This window comes from Lepidochelys kempii, chromosome 11 (assembly GCF_965140265.1).
Source record: "Lepidochelys kempii isolate rLepKem1 chromosome 11, rLepKem1.hap2, whole genome shotgun sequence".
Lineage (NCBI taxonomy): Eukaryota > Metazoa > Chordata > Testudines > Cheloniidae > Lepidochelys > Lepidochelys kempii.
The window spans coordinates 31,217,361-31,235,360 of record NC_133266.1 but is presented as its reverse complement, the minus strand read 5'-3'; the positions used below and the strand labels follow the sequence as shown (position 1 = coordinate 31,235,360).

At 39.5% G+C, this 18,000-nt stretch overlaps 1 protein-coding gene across 1 annotated transcript in view; it reads left to right on the top strand.

Annotated features, from left to right (window-relative positions):
* The window catches only part of ACVR1C (activin A receptor type 1C), an 82,194-nt gene extending 64,458 nt beyond the window's left edge, over positions 1–17,736 (top strand). Inside the window, exons 7-14 of the mRNA XM_073305532.1 lie at positions 4,541–4,786; positions 7,694–7,924; positions 9,042–9,209; positions 10,123–10,279; positions 12,156–12,280; positions 13,158–13,288; positions 13,916–14,393; positions 14,946–17,736. Of these exons, the coding sequence (XP_073161633.1) occupies positions 4,541–4,786; positions 7,694–7,924; positions 9,042–9,209; positions 10,123–10,279; positions 12,156–12,280; positions 13,158–13,288; positions 13,916–14,041 (1,184 nt within the window). The 3' untranslated portion in view covers positions 14,042–14,393; positions 14,946–17,736. The remainder of the gene's footprint in view (positions 1–4,540; positions 4,787–7,693; positions 7,925–9,041; positions 9,210–10,122; positions 10,280–12,155; positions 12,281–13,157; positions 13,289–13,915; positions 14,394–14,945) is intronic.
* Positions 17,737–18,000: the final 264 nt, after the last annotated feature.

Here is an 18,000-nt window from a genome sequence, read left to right as displayed (position 1 = left end):
GCTTTAAACAGTTAAGAAGAAAATCCTTTTCTTAGGTTCCCGAAGAGATTAGCATTACACATTTATTTTGTCCATTTAGGTTAGAATTGCTGATTGCGTCGTCTTTTTTCCACATATATTTTGAAAGTTTTTGTATTATTTGTCCTATTTGTGTGAGTTCATACCCATTGTGCTCTTTTTCTTAGGACCTGTCTGATAGACTCACTGTGTGTTTGGGCTTACATTGGTTAAAATAATTAACCAATCATTAAGTTAATAACAGACTGAATTTTGCACTTCCCATCTCTTGCTTCCTGGTTGGCAGCAGAGGCTAGTTTCATTTCTCTCTGATGCAACAAGTAGAAGAGAATAAGGGCTTGTCTCCACTAGAAAATTGTATCACTTTAACTATACTGGTAACCTTCCCACTCCCCCACCAGTGTGGATGCAATTGCGTGTAGTTGGCAGAATTCTATTTTTATTTTATTTTTATAATTTTGACTGATAATATAGAAGTTTATTAAGCATTTTAAAATATTTTTATCTCTTTAAATTTTCAATCCTACAAAACTATGGGTTTAAAATATTTTTTTCTATTTTTATCAGTTTTCACAGTTGTGGGAAATTATGGGTGATCAGAGAATTATTTAATGATAGATGTTAAGAGTCAAAAAGTTAAAGCTTTATAACTTACCTTTGTCTCTCTCATAGCTACATACAATATAGATATTATATATTTTTCAAAGTGGGCCAGCCAGCTTCTCCCTCTATCTTCATCTCTTCCCCTTTATCCTAAGATTTTGGATGTACTGTATCCTGAAACCCTGAGGTATAATTTGCGCTGTACTGTATGTGTACCTTCACATTTTCATAAACTGAGATCAAGACTTTTGTCTCTAAAACTCTAAATGCTATAAATGCCTTAAGATTCTGGTTCATTCAGTGCTCTTTGTCAAATTTTATCTCTGGGGGTCTGATCAGTGCTTTGGTTCTACAACTGAGCGATTAGCTTATCTAATGTCACGGCATACCTGGTGGCTGAACTCTGACTTTGTCCTCACCCACAACTATTTCACATTTGGGGACAATACATACCTTCAAGTCAGCGGCACTGCTATGGGTACCCGCATGGCCCCACAGTATGCTAACATTTTTATCCTCAGCTCTCGTCCCTTAATGCCCCTACTCTACTTACGCTACACTGATGACATCTTCATCGTCTGGACCCATGGAAAAGAAGCCCTTGAGGAATTCCACCATGATTTCAACAATTTCCATCCCACCATCAACCTCAGCCTGGACCAGTCCACACAAGAGATCCACTTCCTGGACACTACAGTGCTAATAAGCGATGGCCACATAAACACTATCCTATACCGGAAACCTACTGACCGCTATACTACCTACATGCCTCCAGCTTTCATCCAGACCACATCACATGATCCATTGTCTACAGCCAAGCTCTACGATACAACCACATTTGCTCCAATCCCTCAGACAGAGACAAACCCCTACAAGATCTCTATCAAGCATTCTTAAAACTACAGTGCCCACCTGCTGAAGTGAAGAAACAGATTGACAGAGCCAGAAGAATATCCAGGACAGGCCCAGCAAAGAAACAGAACGCCACTAGCTGTCACCTTTGGCCCCCACCTTAAACCTCTCCAGCGCATCATCGAGGATCTACAACCTATCGTGAAGGATGATCCCTCACTCTCACAGAACTTGGGAGACAGATCCTCGCTTACAGACAGCCCCCCAACCTGAAGCAAATACTCACCAGCAACCACACACCACACAACAAAAACACTAACCCGGGAACCTATCCTTGCAACAAAGTCCATTGCCAACTCTGTCCACATATCTGTTCAAGGGACACTGTCATAGGACCTAATCACATCAGCCACACCATAAGAGGCTCGTTCACCTGCACATTTACCAATGTGATATATGCCATCGTGTGCCAACAATGCCCCTCCGCTCCATGTATATTGGCCAAACCAGACAATCTCAATGCAAAAGAATAAATGGACACAAATCTGACATCAAGAATTATAACATTCAAAAACCAGTCGGAGAACACTTCAACCTCCCTGGTCACTCAATTTCAGACCTAAAAGTCGCAATTCGCCAACAAAAAAAACTTCAAAACCAGACTTCAACAAAAACTGCAGAATTGGAATTAATTTTCAAACTGGACACCATTAAATTAGGCTTGAATAAAAACTGGGAGTGGATGGGTCATTACACAAAGCAAAAACTATTTCCCCATGCTATTCCCCCCCCTACTGTTACTCACACCTTCTTGTCAACTGTTTGAAATGGTCCATCCTGATTATCACTACAAAAGGTTTTTTCTCCTGCTAATAGCTCACCTTAATTAATTGGTCTCGTTACAGTTGGTATGGCAACACCCATTTTTTCATGTTCTCTGTGTGCATATATATCTTCCTACTGTATTTTTCACTGCATGCATCTGATGAAGTAGGTTTTAGCCCACGAAAGCTTATGCTCAAATAAATTTGTTAGTCTCTAAGATGCCACAAGTCCTCCTTGTTTTTTTTTTTGCTGACCGAGACTAACATGGCTATGATGTTATCTATGATGACATTGTTTACAAAAGCTGAGCTGTTGACAAAACTCTGCTGCAAGGAATTTGCTAGATTTAGGCTAGTAGGTGTCACTGTAGCAATGTATTTTCTAGGCTTGTTTTACTTGAAAAGTAAGTTGACCTGTAACTTTGGACTTTGGCCTCTCAATATTTGTGTTGCATTCATGAAAACATGCATTTTACACGTTTTAACTGTATTCTAAACATTGTTATGAAGATTATATATACACTACAGTAGCATGTACTACACTTTCCCCTTGTGAACATATACTTGTGTTTGCAACTTCCCACGATAAGATTGCGTCTTCCCTCATGTACAAAATTATGTGCAAGTCTACAGATTTATCATAATTGCAATATCTTGACATTTTGATGAGATTTTTTTTTCTACGACTATTGTAAGAAATTTATAATGGCATAAGTTTATAAAGCCTACCAGTCTGCAGGCTCTTAGAAGTTATAAGAACAGTGCTTAATAGCTAGAGTATATTACAAAAGCCTGTAAATTGCATCTTTCATTGAGTGCTTGGTGCAGCCTTTTGCTCTGAGATAAATTTCACAGATGTCCGAATGCTTAGGGTATGTCTATGCTGCAATTAGACTCCTGCAGCCGAACCATGCCAACTGAATCTGGCTCCTGGGGCTTAGGCTAAGGGGCTGTTTCATTGCAGTATAGATGTTCAGCCTCTGGCCGGAGCCCAAGCTTTAGGACCCTGCGAGGTATTTGCAGTGTAGACATACTCGGTGTGACACATTCTACTGCTAGACGCATCTCATTGATTTGGAAGGGAATTGTGTAAATACATCCAAGGTCAGAATTGGCCACTACATTAAAGGGCTCTGAGGGGAACCAGGGTGAGAATTTTGCTGTTAAGAGTATTCTGTACAACTGGCTTTCATACACATGCTGTAGTGATTTTTACTGTGGTTACCAGGATTTATATAATTCTAGAGTTACAACTACAACCTATGAAGATGCAAAATTGTGATGTTGCCTCTGTATTTGGAACTGGATTTTTTTTTTAAACCAGACAAGTATTTGCTCTGATTCTGAGTAAATTAGAGAACAGACACATTTTTCTGGAGTAAAAATGATTAATACATTGATCCAAAATAGGAGATGAAAATAGTGTTGGGAGAGACAGATTAAATTTCACCTTACTTTTTACCTCATGAGTGACAGTAATTTTATATAAACTTTTCTGCACCCTTACATGTGAATGTACATTAACCTGTGATGATGTAACTATAGGATATAAATCTACAGTGCAATGTAAACCCTGGGTTAGTAGAACTCAGGTTAGCAGACCCTGGGTTTGTTAAGCTTGGGCTTGAATGTCTATACTCATTTGCAACCCTATGTTAGGAACTGTTGAACCCTGGGTCCCCACCTGGGGCTCCAGTGTCTACACTGCATTATGCAGGTCTGAGTCTAGCCACCCATTTCCAAGACTTCCCAGTGCCCTCCCAAAATGTGGCTGCTCTAGCCCTTTTTTTGTGGTGCAGTGTAGGAGAACTTGACTGTCCACCAAATATGAGTGTCCAGAGGACCAAAAAAGTCATCCAGCAGGACTATGGGATCCTGTTGGTAGACTCCCAGAACACGAGTCCAGTGGGGCTGCATCTACACTGCATAGCAATAGGGCGCGACTCAGGCTCTCCACCCTCATGGGGTCCTAGGACCCTGGGTCCGCGCCTGGGTCAGTGTAATTTGTGTGTAGACAGAAAGGGGGTTAGGTCTGAACCTGAGTTTGAACCCTGGGCTTCCACTGCAGTGTAGACACACCCATAGAAAGTAGGGCTTTTACCCACTGCCCATTGTGTATTCAGTAATTTGAAAAGACACTCTTATTGACTTCAGTGTATTTTGGGTCATGCCTTAAAAGTAAAATTTTAAAACATTTACAGTACACTGTATATTGATTTGTTGTAATGTAATTTTTCTTTAAGCTTCAGAATCTTCAAGCAGACCAAACCTAGGACCTGTGGTGTTGACAGTGATAGTTACTGTGCCAGTTTGTATCTTGTCTATAGCTGTAATGCTGACTGTATATACATGTCAAGGCCGTCATTGTACATTCAGAAAGAAGAAGCGACAAAATATTGAAGAACCTCTATCTGAGTGCAACCTAGTAAACTCTGGAAAATCTCTTAAAGATCTTATTTATGATATGACAACATCTGGGTCTGGATCTGGTATGTATGCACTCCTAAGCAGACTAAAACGTCTATATTTATTAATGAATAGCCAGGAGAACAGAATCACAACATTGTGTTCCTTTTTCGTAGTTCAATAGGCGAAGTGATGGCAGTTAAAGTTTCCACTGTCAAGTACAGTACTATTGGTTTGTGTGGGTATTCCTGCCACTTGGAATGGGAAGTACTACTAGAACCTATAGTATCTTTCTTATGATAAGGAGGTTAAAAAACTGTGCCCACTGCATGAAATGTGTTGTCTTATGGAAAGAAATGTGTGTCATAGCTTTAGGAGTTTGTCAAGACAAAGTATTACCTAAAGAGATTTCATGTTTATCAGGGTAATTGCATGGTATGCTAAGTCAATTGATGTGGGGATCTTGTTAAGTTAAAGTGATATGAAAAGATGCCACAATGCCAACGCTATACTTCATAATTATCATATTGGGCTGTTGTCTGTATGGGCCAGATTTCTGTAACAAGAATGGTTTGTTTAGAATTGAAAATAAATAAATGGTGCTTAAAAAAACAGATTTAATAAAACATATATTTTAGACAGCTCGTTGTTGAGTGCAGTCAATAGACTTAGGCCTTGTTTACATTGGGGATTTGTCACAGTTACAGCTAGCTTTGGCTAGCTAATTGTGTAACTATTATTGCAAACCCCTAACACAGAGAGAGCCACAGTATACACTGGTGCAGCTTACCACGCTTTCAAACAAATAGCGGTTTTGCCTGTCCACATTATAGGGTGTTCTCCAGTAGCTGGCCACTCACAGCTGTAACGGGGGGCAAATCTTGAGTGTAGGTAAGGCCATAGCAGTTATGGCATGAGAGCGGGATACAGGGGTAACAGGGAACAGGCAGAAGAAAGAGAATCTGAACCAATGTAAAAATTACAGCTGTTTAAACCTAAATGTCACTGTTTCTAAAAACAGGCCTTTGATACTGTTCCTCTGGAAAGATTGGAATACTTGGTACAAAATGTATTCACACATTAGAAGCATTCTTATGTGTACTGCCAACAAAAATATAGTTTTTCATTGAGGTTAGTCGGATTAATGGTGTCAGAGAGAGTGAATCTTTTGATAATCCAAGAGAAATCTGACAATAAACCAAGTGAAGCAGGAGTCACTGTTAGACGATCCAAACAATAATAGAATTTAAAGGTACTTTGTAAGGTGATTCTTTTTGTATGCATGCTTATGCTTATCAAGGATATATGTCCTAAATTCAAAGGTCAGTCTCATGATGGTGATCCTTGGGTGTTTCTTGAGCAAAACAACCAAAACTATATTGAAATAAATATAGTTTTAGATTACTAAAATTGCTTAAATCTAGCTCCACAGTAAGACCAGTTTGTCATTCTTTTATTATGGGCGGACCAGGTAGCACCTCCTATCATTAAGGTAGTTTGGCTCTTCCCATTATAAGACCCAGTTTTTGGTTGCTTATAGCTTTTGCTGGATTTTAATCATTTTAGGCTGAAATTTTCCATGCTGGGTATCTCCATCAGGCTGATTTTTTTTTTTTAATTGTAGTCAAAATGGTTCAGCCACTTCCAAGAAGGTGGCTAGGGAAAAATACATTGTTTTGCCCACGTTTTTTAAAAAAAATGTGGCCATCTTTTTTTTTTTTTTTTTTGGTGGAAAAGCTCTAACCCTGCTTCTTCCCACCCTCCAGTTTGTAGCAGGGACTTAAAATTTAGCAGGGACATGGCCTTTATGTGAGGGACATGCCTTTTCCATTCCCTTCAAAATCCATCCTCATTTAGCCAAGTTAATATTGTAGTTTGCACATACTCAGAGACTTAGATTTTAACTACTAAATTCCCAGGAGGAGTCTGTCTCACTGAGCATGCTATCTTCTGTGGCCAAGCAGGACTTTCCCTGCAGTTGCAGTTTTGGGATATGCTGCAGGCCATGCTGGGTCTGGGCACCTGCACTGAGAGCAGGGAGACTGTTTCTCTTTTGCTCTCAGTGACTTCCCTACTAGGCCCAGGCAACATGGAGGAGGAAGCTGCCTGATTTGAATACAAAGGGGACAAGAGCTGGACATACCAGAGTGACAGGGGGAGAAGGTTGGGAGATGGAGTTTTGCAGAGGAGACTGGCACTGGAGGCTGGTGAGGAGAGAAAATTTTCCTTTTCCCCACCAGGACGCAACCAAGACCTTTTTGAAGATTTATGTGAAAAATGAGGCAGGCAGGCAGACAAGCCCCATCTCCAGAATAGCCAACAGGTTGGTGGTTAGGGCACTCACTGGATGTTGAAAAGGCAGGTTTAAGTTCCTACTCTAAATGAGGCAGAGCAGGGACTTGAATCTTTCTCACGTCCAGGATGGAATTTCTGATAAAAAAACATTCTCTGTGAACATTTTGTTGCAGCTGGTATGTACCCGTGAAAAGTTTAGTATCAACGAATCAGTATTTTCTGCTGAAAAGCTGTTTGATTGAAATATTACTGACCAGCTTTACTTATTTTTGAGCCAAATGATTTATTGCATTGCTGCTTCAGCATGTGGACGTCTGGAGTTAGTAACATCGCTAGGATAGTTTAGAGAAAGAAGTCATGCTTATCCCTATGTCCATATGTGGAAGATTGCTCACATTCTTATACTAAGATTCAACTGAAAATCATAAAGAACCATGATAATATACATACAGTTCAAGGAATGTTTGAGGTAGATTTACAATCCCTCACTCTGTCAAGGATTGTGCATAATTCATGCCTTCTCTGTTTATCCACTTTGGTTAGTCAGAATTGGAAAAAAGTAGTCACAGGAAAGTATGTGTATGTTACTTGTAAGGCCATGGTAATTACAACATATTAGAATATATGTTTTTAATTTGAATTTAATAATAATTACTAATGCACTCTTTTACAACTATCCTCATTCTGTTCATTAGGTTTACCTCTACTGGTCCAAAGAACAATTGCAAGAACAATTGTTCTTCAAGAAATAGTAGGAAAAGGCCGATTTGGTGAAGTCTGGCGTGGAAAATGGTGTGGGGAAGATGTAGCTGTGAAAATCTTCTCCTCAAGGGATGAAAGGTCTTGGTTTCGTGAGGCAGAAATCTATCAGACAATTATGCTGAGACATGAAAACATCCTGGGTTTCATTGCTGCTGATAACAAGGGTATATAGTGTTTCCAAACATAGTTTCACAATGTTTGTTCTCTGCACTATGGCAGCCCAATGAAGTTGATTTTTCCACAACCCCTGCTCTATTTTGCTAAAACAGAGGGATGTGTGTTTAATGATTTGAGGAGCTGATTAGAAAAACTTATTTTAAATCTGATCATTAGGATTGTGAGATCAGTTTACAATTTTTAGGCTGCAGTCCTTCGTTAAGCAGACCTCTGTATCTGCATGGAGCCATCAGGCTCTGCTCAGATGCAGGCTTGAATGGAGTTCAGTGTGGGATTAGGGTCTCACTGATTTAAGTGAAAGTTTAAATGAGTCCTATTTCTATAAGGTAGTTCATTAATTAGAATAATGCTTGGTAAAATATTACTGAAAGATTGACTATTTATGCTATCAACTTGATAATCAAGCTGCAACAATGCTTTATACCCTCCACTTTAAGCCATACATCTATAAAAATAGATCACTTTATACAGATAACATTATAGGAGGAAAAGAACTAAATATGGCAATACATCGGAGGAAGTAAAGTATGATATGAGAATGTCTTGAAATTCAAGATTGCTGTACAAAAACCTTGTAAAAACATTAGTTCATCTTTAATTCCAAGAGCTACAAGAATTGATGATGATCTTGCTATCACTGGAAAACAATGAGCTGCATTTCCTTTGGTTCTCTGGTTGTTGGTACTGTCACCAGCTCTTGTGGGGGGAAACAGAGCACCCCTCATTTTTGGTGGCCATATATTCAAAAGGACTTAGCTTCCAGAAGCTCCTGTTGTTCTCAGCAGGAAGACTAGTGCTAAGCACTTTTGAAACTCAGGCCATTAATCTGCTGGGATCTCTGTGCTGCATAACATACCGAATATACAATGTAAAATGCATGCAGTGCAGCCTCCCTTAGCGGGTATGCATATCCACTTTGAAATTCTGGATTTGAAACCACTCCTGTGGCATGGGGGCTAAAAAAGAGTGGTTAAATAGGGGTGGTTGTTTTTTTTTAAATCGGCTCACCTTGAATATTCTGATCCTTTTGTGTTATATATATATATATATAAAAAATTTGGCTAGTTCTTTACAATGTTAAATAAGATTATTTTCTTTTGGTAGATAACGGAACTTGGACTCAACTGTGGCTTGTATCTGAATACCACGAGCAAGGCTCCTTATTTGATTATTTAAACAGAAATGCTGTGACCATTGATGGTCTGATTAAGCTGACACTTTCAATAGCTAGTGGTCTAGCACACCTTCATATGGAGATAGTTGGTACACAAGGTATTTGTATTTCTCTTTAATATATCCTTTTTTAGGAAATATGAGTGGAAACTTTGGGTGGTATTTACAAAAATGCTTTAGCTTATTAGTCACAAGGAACGGTAAAAGACTTCTTTTACAAACAGCTGTCTTTAAAGCTGTCTTTAAAGATTGTAAAATAAATTAAATAGAACCCTAAATGTAGATGGTGCTTTATAAATAGAGACAATTAAAAAAATTACCTTATTAAATAATAAAATTAAAAAATTACATTTTTAGTGGTGCTTGCAGTCTACACAGCCACCAAAACATCTAGCAGTACAAATTCCACAGCACACTGAAAATAGAAAATTCTGGAGTGGCATAAAATTAATTGAATTTAATATCAAACAATGTAAGGAATATTGTACTGATTTTCATTTTCATTTCATTGTCATTATCATTTTAATTAAATTACACAATGGAGGTTTTTATTTATCTGAAGCTGCCACAAGTTCTCCACTCCACTCCACTGGAGTGTCACAGAATCCAGGGGATTTTGCTGTAGAATTCAGTTACTTGAGGTTTTGGAATATACTCAGCGGAGTCCATCTGTCTCCAATGTTGACTAGTTTTTTTTTTTTTTTACACGTCCATTGGAGAAGCTGGGATATAAGAGGCATGCACCAGCCAATGCATATCTGAGTAGAGCAGGAGCATGGAAAACAGGATATTTTTGGTTCCTGAAACATGACTACAGTTTGGGAATAAATGAAATGTATGAACAAAAGATGCCTTGGTTAGGCTCCTCTGGTTAGCATTGGCACATGTCCAGAAACTATCTTGTGCTAAATACAGCCCTAATGTTTTTCTATGTTGAGATGGGAGATGTCAATAAACAAGCTGTGTTTTAAGATTCACAATAATGCTTTTAGTTGCCTTTTTGTCTTAACAGGCAAACCAGCTATTGCACATAGAGATTTGAAATCTAAGAACATCTTAGTGAAAAAAAATGAAACCTGTGCCATTGCAGATTTAGGACTTGCTGTGAGACATGATGCTGTATTGAACACAATTGACATACCTCAGAACCCTCGAGTGGGAACGAAGAGGTAAGACATCTTAAATAGACAAGATAAGTATTTTTCCTTAAATATTAGGAAGATCTTTTCAGCCTGATTTCCATTTCTGTGCAATTTCTGAGCACTGTATGAAGCAGGCATGCTCCTTCTTTTCCCAGCCCGTTCCCCTTTCTTTTTGACCTCTGCCTGCAGCATTTTGCCAATTGGGGCAGATCTTAACCCTTAATCTAAGATATCCATGTTTTGTGATAGAGAACACAAGGTGGAAATGGTCCAACCCTTCTTGTGGACATAAGAGTATTTTGGGACCTCTCTGGATTTAAAGTAAAAGTTTCCAGTGACTTGGTTATGATTCTGTTTACAAATTCAGACATCAAATTATAGGTAGTCAGGTGCTCCTGGTTTGCCTGTGCGCCCCATGGCTTTAAATATTTGGTTAATATGAATATTAAATACTAAAGTTAATATGAATACCAAAGCTAGTGAATGACTAGTTGTTAAACACCTTATTACAGGGTGACACTGGTCCTTTAAGTGGGAGCCAGGCCTGTGCACTTGTGCCTTATCAGCACACTGCAATTTGACCAGGGCTAAGAGGGCACCTCGGTGTAGAACAAGGAGAAAAGAGACTTGGTGAATCAAAGCTGCCTGAGTGGGAGTCAGGGGCACGGGAGAGATGTCTGTGGAAGGTCGCAGAAGGAAGCAGAAGGTGTTTCCTGGGGGAAGTCTGAAGGCAAGGAGAGCCTCAAGAGGGGTTTGCTGGCTGGCATCCCCGAGCCAGAGAGCCAGGGCTGAAGGCAGGAGCCACAGCAGAGGGGAGTTTCCTGCCTGCTAGCTCTAAGCTGGAGAGCTGGAGCCAGGCCAGAGAGGGTGGAAGGTGGGGGAACAGCAGAAGAGCTTACCTGCTGACATCTCCAGGACTGGACTTAGGAGCCAGGAGCGAGCCAGGGGAATTGAGGGATGCTTCCCTGGCAAGGATGCTCCCAGCAGAGAGGCTCTGTGTGGGGGTACCTGCTGGGAAGAGCAGGGTTGCACTCCATTTTGAAGGCCTGGAATTGCTGTCATGGTACAAGGACAGAGGAGAGCTGACACGGAGTCCAGCCATGGTCAAAGGGGCCAGTGTGTGATATGTGGGGCATCAAGAGACAAGATGTCTGGAGTTTTAATGACTGCTTGCACTGGCCTGAGAAATGTACTATATGTTTGGGACTTATGTTTTGGACCATTTGTTATAACCAACCCTAAAGAAGGTGGTGGTGTAGCAAGAGAGCCTGAAGTAGAGTTAGGGACTCTAAAAAGGGAAACTGAGGCAGGTGTACCTGTCATGCTGCAGCCTGTTGCAGGACCACGCTCCAGGCAGGGCTGCCGCCTTATGCACACCACATATCTTTAGGTCCTCCTGCCCGTGGTGATGACAGCCACATTGCATCCTGTCAGCACTCATGGGGGTAGTAACTGCAACATGTTTTCACCCTTGACTGCATGCTCAGCTGCTACCTTTACTCCACTCTTTACTGTGGTTAGAATTCATTTTCATTCTCTCTGAAGTCTTTGATGGTGCTTTTCCACACTAATTTCATTAAATCCAATTAGTTTGTTTTGTAGAGCACAGTTTATTAGTGAAAAGCAAAATAAGCATTGAGATGAAATATAAATGGAGGTAGAATAAAACTCTTTGGCTGGAGTAGCTACCTACCTCTTGCATTTTCATGGCTATTAGTCATTTAACAACATGTAAGGATTTTCATCATAGAAAGTCCCTTGTTTGACACACAAGTCAATGACATGCAAGTCAATGGAAATTGAGGGTGGCTCTCCAACATGTTCCAAACCCTCTCCATGTCAGATATTAGAATTTTTGTTAGAACTTTTGTAAATTGTGCACATGTGTATGACTTTTTTAAAGGTACATGGCTCCTGAAATACTTGATGATGTAATGAACATGAGCATCTTTGAGTTCTTCAAACGTGCAGACATATACTCTCTTGGTCTGGTGTACTGGGAGATATCACGAAGATGCTCAATTGGAGGTAAAATTTTTGGCTGTTTTATGTTGCATTCCAGACTTGATAAAAATAATTTAAAGGAATTTAAAGGAAATACGTTCATACAATGTATGTACCAATTTTAACTGAATTTTCCATATTGTGGAAGGAGAAAGAGTTGCAGGACTTAAAAATTTCCTGTTGAGCAATTATTGATATGAAAGAGTTAACAAGTGAATAAAGTACAGTTAATGCCCATCTGATTTAATTATTCTGAAATATCAAAAGCAACAAAACAGATATGTAAATTATTTTTCAGTTCCCCTGTCAAAGAAACTAATGTATATAGTAGAACTCGTTAGAAAACCAGTTCCTCCCATGCAATTTCCCTATTGATCGGTTTCCAGTCTGCAGGAAGTTTATCTTTCAAAATCTTGATCTGAAAAAATCCACAAAACTAACCTCAGATGATGATGAACTTTTGTGCTGGCAATATGAAAATAAGGGACCCATATTGTCAGGGAATGCAGTAGACCTGCTCACATTCTGTAGTGTTTAGGTCGCAAGGGTTGGCAACAAAGAAACCTCTACTAGTTTGGATTTTACATGGTTTTGAACCAAGAAGATGAAACTCCATTCTCTCCGCACTTCCACCAGATCTTCTTTACTCCTAAGCTCCCTTCTCCCAAGGCCCCAAGACCACTCACCTTATCTTTGTTATCTTTAGTGGCCTTCTTCCCAGGGCTGCCTCCAACCAGGTCTTTTTGGCCTACCCACTGCTGCAATTCAAAGGGGGTTGGTGAAGGGGGTAAGGCTCTTCTATCCTAGAACTCCACAGGTGTATCTAAATGAGTGAGCACAAGGACAGTGATGTTTAGTATGGAACCTAGTTAGGGAGTATGGTTTCTTTTTTCTCTTGTAGGAATCATTGAGGAGTACCGGTTGCCTTATTATGATGTTGTGCCTTCGGATCCCTCCATAGAAGATATGAGAAGGGTAGTTTGTGAACAGAAACTGAGACCAAATATCCCAAACCAGTGGCAAAGTTGTGAGGTGAGTTTCCCCAACCCCCATTTTTAGAAGCATATTTAAATTTATTCTTTAAGGCTGGGATTTTCAAAGTAGCCCAAGGGAGTTAGGTGCCAGACTTCCTCTCTATTTCAGTGGGATTTGAATGCCTAGCTTTTTAGCTGGCAAAAGCAAGGAGCTTTTGAAAAGCCTGGAAGAACTTAAATGTGCAGGTTGGGTCACTCTGGAGCCAGTCGCTAACCCGAACCCCTCTCTGTAGTGTATGGGGAGGCAGCAGGCCTTAGGGAGGTGGGCAGTCCTACCTCCACCTTGCATGCACTCTTGTACCCCTTCTCCTGCTCCTCCCACAAATACCCACCGCTGGGCACTGTGTGGCATCCCCTGATGCCCATTCAAAATCCCTCCCCTGCTGAGTGCAAGAAAGGGGCACTTTTAAGGTGAATATGGTGAAATGGGCCTGACGGCACTGCATATCAAAGAACTCTTTTTCTCTTTGACCGAACCAAAACAAACCTTTCTAAATTTCTGTAATTTCTGCTGGAATATTATTTCAAAGTATTCTATTATATCTTGCATTGGAGTATTTTTAATTGATGCTGCACTGAAGCAGTGGATTTTTTTAATCCTAAACCTCTTTTTCTTTGTCTTAAGGCACTCCGAATCATGGGTAGAATAATGCGTGAGTGCTGGTGTGCTAATGGGGCAGCTCGACTAACTGCGCTCCGCATTAAGAAGACCATTTCGCAGCTCTGTGTAAATGAAGATTCCAAAGCCTAAATGGGTGATTTGGGGGAAAAGAAGGAATCATTCTCTCCATCTTTTTACATGCAATTTTTTTTCTGTCTACCTCACGTATATACAGTGCAGTATTTAAGTGCCAAAACCACAGCACTGAAAAATAACTTCATAGTTGGCTACAACCAGCTGCAACTTTTGGTTGGTGTTGCTGTTTTTATAAAGCAAATCACCAACTCATGTTGTTTTTTTAAATTAAAGTTCATATTAGGAAAATAGCAGAACTGAACTACGAAACAACATTCCATATTTAAACTATTTTATTATTCTTAAGCTTTTTATTCTAGTTAAAACCAAAATACACTGTTGATGGAATGCATGGGTTTAAAGACAGGTATGTAAAAGAAACCACATCTGTGTTATCCTCTAACTAAAACCTGACCAAATTCATTGAGCTTCTTAGGTGTTTTCCCATAGAATCCTGTACAATATTATGACAATGAAGTGCATTTATATGTTGTATTAATCATTTAGTAACCAATCAATTAAGAATATTCCACTGAAAATGTGTACTGTGAAGCTAAACATGTGAGTCAGTCAGTCTCTCTCTCTCCCACCCACCTCTCTTTTTTTAAAGATTTGTTATTACAGCTCAATTTGCAACACCGTAGTTAAGGTTTGGCAGTATTTTTGTTATCTACCCCTATTTCAGGGATTAATCAAACTGCCATAAACACCTTCTCTGAGCTAACTGTTTCAAAATCTCAACCAAGGACCAGTTTTTCTTTTTATCAAATTGGAGGAAAAGTAATTTGGGCAGTATTTCCTGGTATTTGTGGGGGGAAATTATAGGAATGCTACAGTGTAATCTAAAAAGCATGTATTTTTTCACCAACCTTTTTATAGACCATTAGTCAAAGTTTTATTGTCTTTTGGTATTTTGCAGAGTGAGAAGATCTAACAAAGTTATTTGCTGTAAAAGCACAATTTATTGGGTGAAATTGATCCAGATGCAGAGACTCATACAAGCTAACCTGTACCCTGTGTACACCAGCACAGATAGTTGTGTTTGAAGGGGGCCAAGGTGAAGTCCACAAGATTTGTAACTCTGAACCAGCAGTTCCCACACTGAGGGTGAGTGGTATAGACAGTGCTCACAGAGATGGTGCTAGCCCATTGGGGCCCCAAGGCAGGAATATTTTGGCCCGCCCCCACACAACACATAATAAAAAGTGAATAGGAGCACCCCCTTGATCTGCTCAGAGCACTAAGCAATTGCTTAGTCTGTTTAAGCCTAGTGCCGGCTCTAAACGTTCAAGACTATAGGCTGGAGCAGTAGTACTCATGAATGGTTGTATTGCGGTTCCTGTGTTCTGACCTGGCTTTGGGGGATGTATTTCCCTCCCACAGACCACTTCCCCCATACTTAAAATATTTTTAAAGAGTCCAATCCACTCTGCAGACACAGGAACTTTTTCAATGTTTCTAGCACAGGAATGTAATACGCATGTGCAACAGTTGAAGAAAATCTGTGGATTTAAAGGGCCAAAGACAAGGGTGCCAGAACCTTTGCAGAAGTGTGTGTGTGTGGGGGGGGGGAGCCGCACTGGTGCAGGAACTGGAAGGTTCCGGGGACCATGCCCCCCGCCTCAACTTTTTAACATGAGTATAGTTTGGGGGGCAGGGACAGCATTTCTTCCCCCCCCCCCAAACACACACACACACACAGTAAGCCTGGTGCAGGTGTAGAGCAATGCTGGCAGGGGCTGCGCTTTGTGCTGCTCCAAGCCTGCCCAAGGTTTGCCTTTGAGGGGGCAATGCCACCCCTACCCCTCCAATTACACCCATATTAAAAAGTGTGAGGGGGGGCACAGCCCCCTGCCTGTCCCGGTTCCGGCATCATTCTCCACAAGTGCTCATTGACATAAGGCTGTACTGGCTTCTTCAGAAGGGTCAATCAAATATGCATCTCATTAACGGCCCCAGGGTATCAGGTAAACAGGACATCAAAATGACCCCTAAATAGTTATTTTCACAATAATGTTAGCTTACAAAAGCGTAGTATCAATAGGCGTTTTAAAAGGTTTGTAAATATTCTGGTATTTCATGATTTCCTGTAATGGATTGGCAGGCATGTGGATAAGTAACTCTCATACACTTTGAGACAGATTTTGTTCATATGTCTTTGATTTTGTTTTATTACAAAAATAATTTCTTATACCCACTATAACCACAGTTTAAAAATATATATATCAAACCCACATAATCCAGGAAATACAAAATTAGATCTACAAATCTCTCCACTCATCACTGATTTTGGGCAATATGGTCTTTTATTATGGTTTAGGGAGAGGAGGAAGTCTTTACAAGAGTGGGTGATCTTACATAGCATAGATACTTGATAGTTTTTGTGAGTGTGACTAATCTCTGTCATTGGGTCTTTTGACTTCTGGTTTACGTGGTAAAACCAGGAATGTAGCTTTCAGTCAGCAGTGTCAGTGATCCATGTTTTATCCTGACATGTTGACTTCTGGTGCAGTGGATGTTGTTTGTTCTTTAAATCGATACTAGTGAGATGTAGCATACATGTTTGTAGAACTTATACAGTCACTTTACACTGCTTAAAGTGAGGTGAAGATAGTTATTTGTGGCCCTTTAATTAGATTGTAGGTTAGACCCCAGATTTGTAAAGGTATTTAGGTGTTGCTCCACTCAGCATTGCAATGCCTAAGTCACTTTTTAAAATAATTTTTAGCATGAGGTAGCAGGGTCTACATGGTCAGATAGTGCATGGCAGGCTAGACCATTGTAGATTTACACCTGGGCTTGCTGCACACTAACTGGCGATGTAGATAAGCTCTAAGTCTCCTTTTAAAAAATGACTCAGTCAATGGGACTAGGCTCCTAAATCAGTTGGGTATTGCAGTGTGGAGTAGAACAATGCCTAAATACCTTTAAAAATCTGAGCCTGTCTCTAATGAATAGCTAGTAAGTTTTATTTCTGTATGTTTTGATTTACAGTCAAACTGAATATATATTTTTAATATTTTTATATCTTCTATATGTATAAATTATACCAGGCAGTTTTGTCACATACACACACTTTCTAATGTACAATATTTATTTGAAAATTAAATGAAAAGTAACCAACCACTACAATTCTGTTAAAAGATAATCTTGTTAGTCTTGTGTTTTATCTGTTTACAAAGTTTAAAGATGATTTGGATCTTTTTAATATCAGTGAATGTGCAAAAACAGAAGAATCCAGCATATGAGCTCATATACTGTAATTCAAAACTATCTTGCATTTAAAAACAAAAATTGTCAAGGAATTTCTTTGTGAAAGGGCCTGATCCACCTCCCACTGAAGTCAATGAAAAGGCTCCCATTGACTTCAGTGGGAGCTAGATCAAGCTCAAAGTACTTCCAACTACTTTTCAGATACGTTTTTATTTATATGAGGCTGTATTTTCAACAGTGATCAGGGCCTGCAATTGGGGCTAGATTTTCCAAAGTGTTCAGCATCCAGCAACTCCTATTTATTATTTTCACTATTCCCTTAGGCGTTATCCATATAAAAAAGAAACAAAATACTTGTGAATTTCCACTGCAACACACCTACACCAAGTGAAAAAATTTAAAATGGTCTATAGCATAAAAATAATCTATTAAAATATATTTAAAAGATGTCTAATATTCTTACTCAAAATCACTTTTGGTATTCTGAAATCCAGTGTAAACCCAATTATTTGAAGTAACTTTAAAAAATGGTTCCAATGCAATTTTGGATTCCTACTATTCATTCTGTACTAATATTACTCTTCTGTGTACAGTATCTGATACTAAAATAAAAACTGAACCCACAACTGCCTTCCCCATAAGTTTTGATCTTGCAATTTCCCTTTTTTCATTAACAAGAGGTTGTGCTAGACCTGTTGCTGCATCAAAGCTAGGCAGTATTTTTAGTTAATTTTTTAGTTAAACTATGGAATTAAATCATG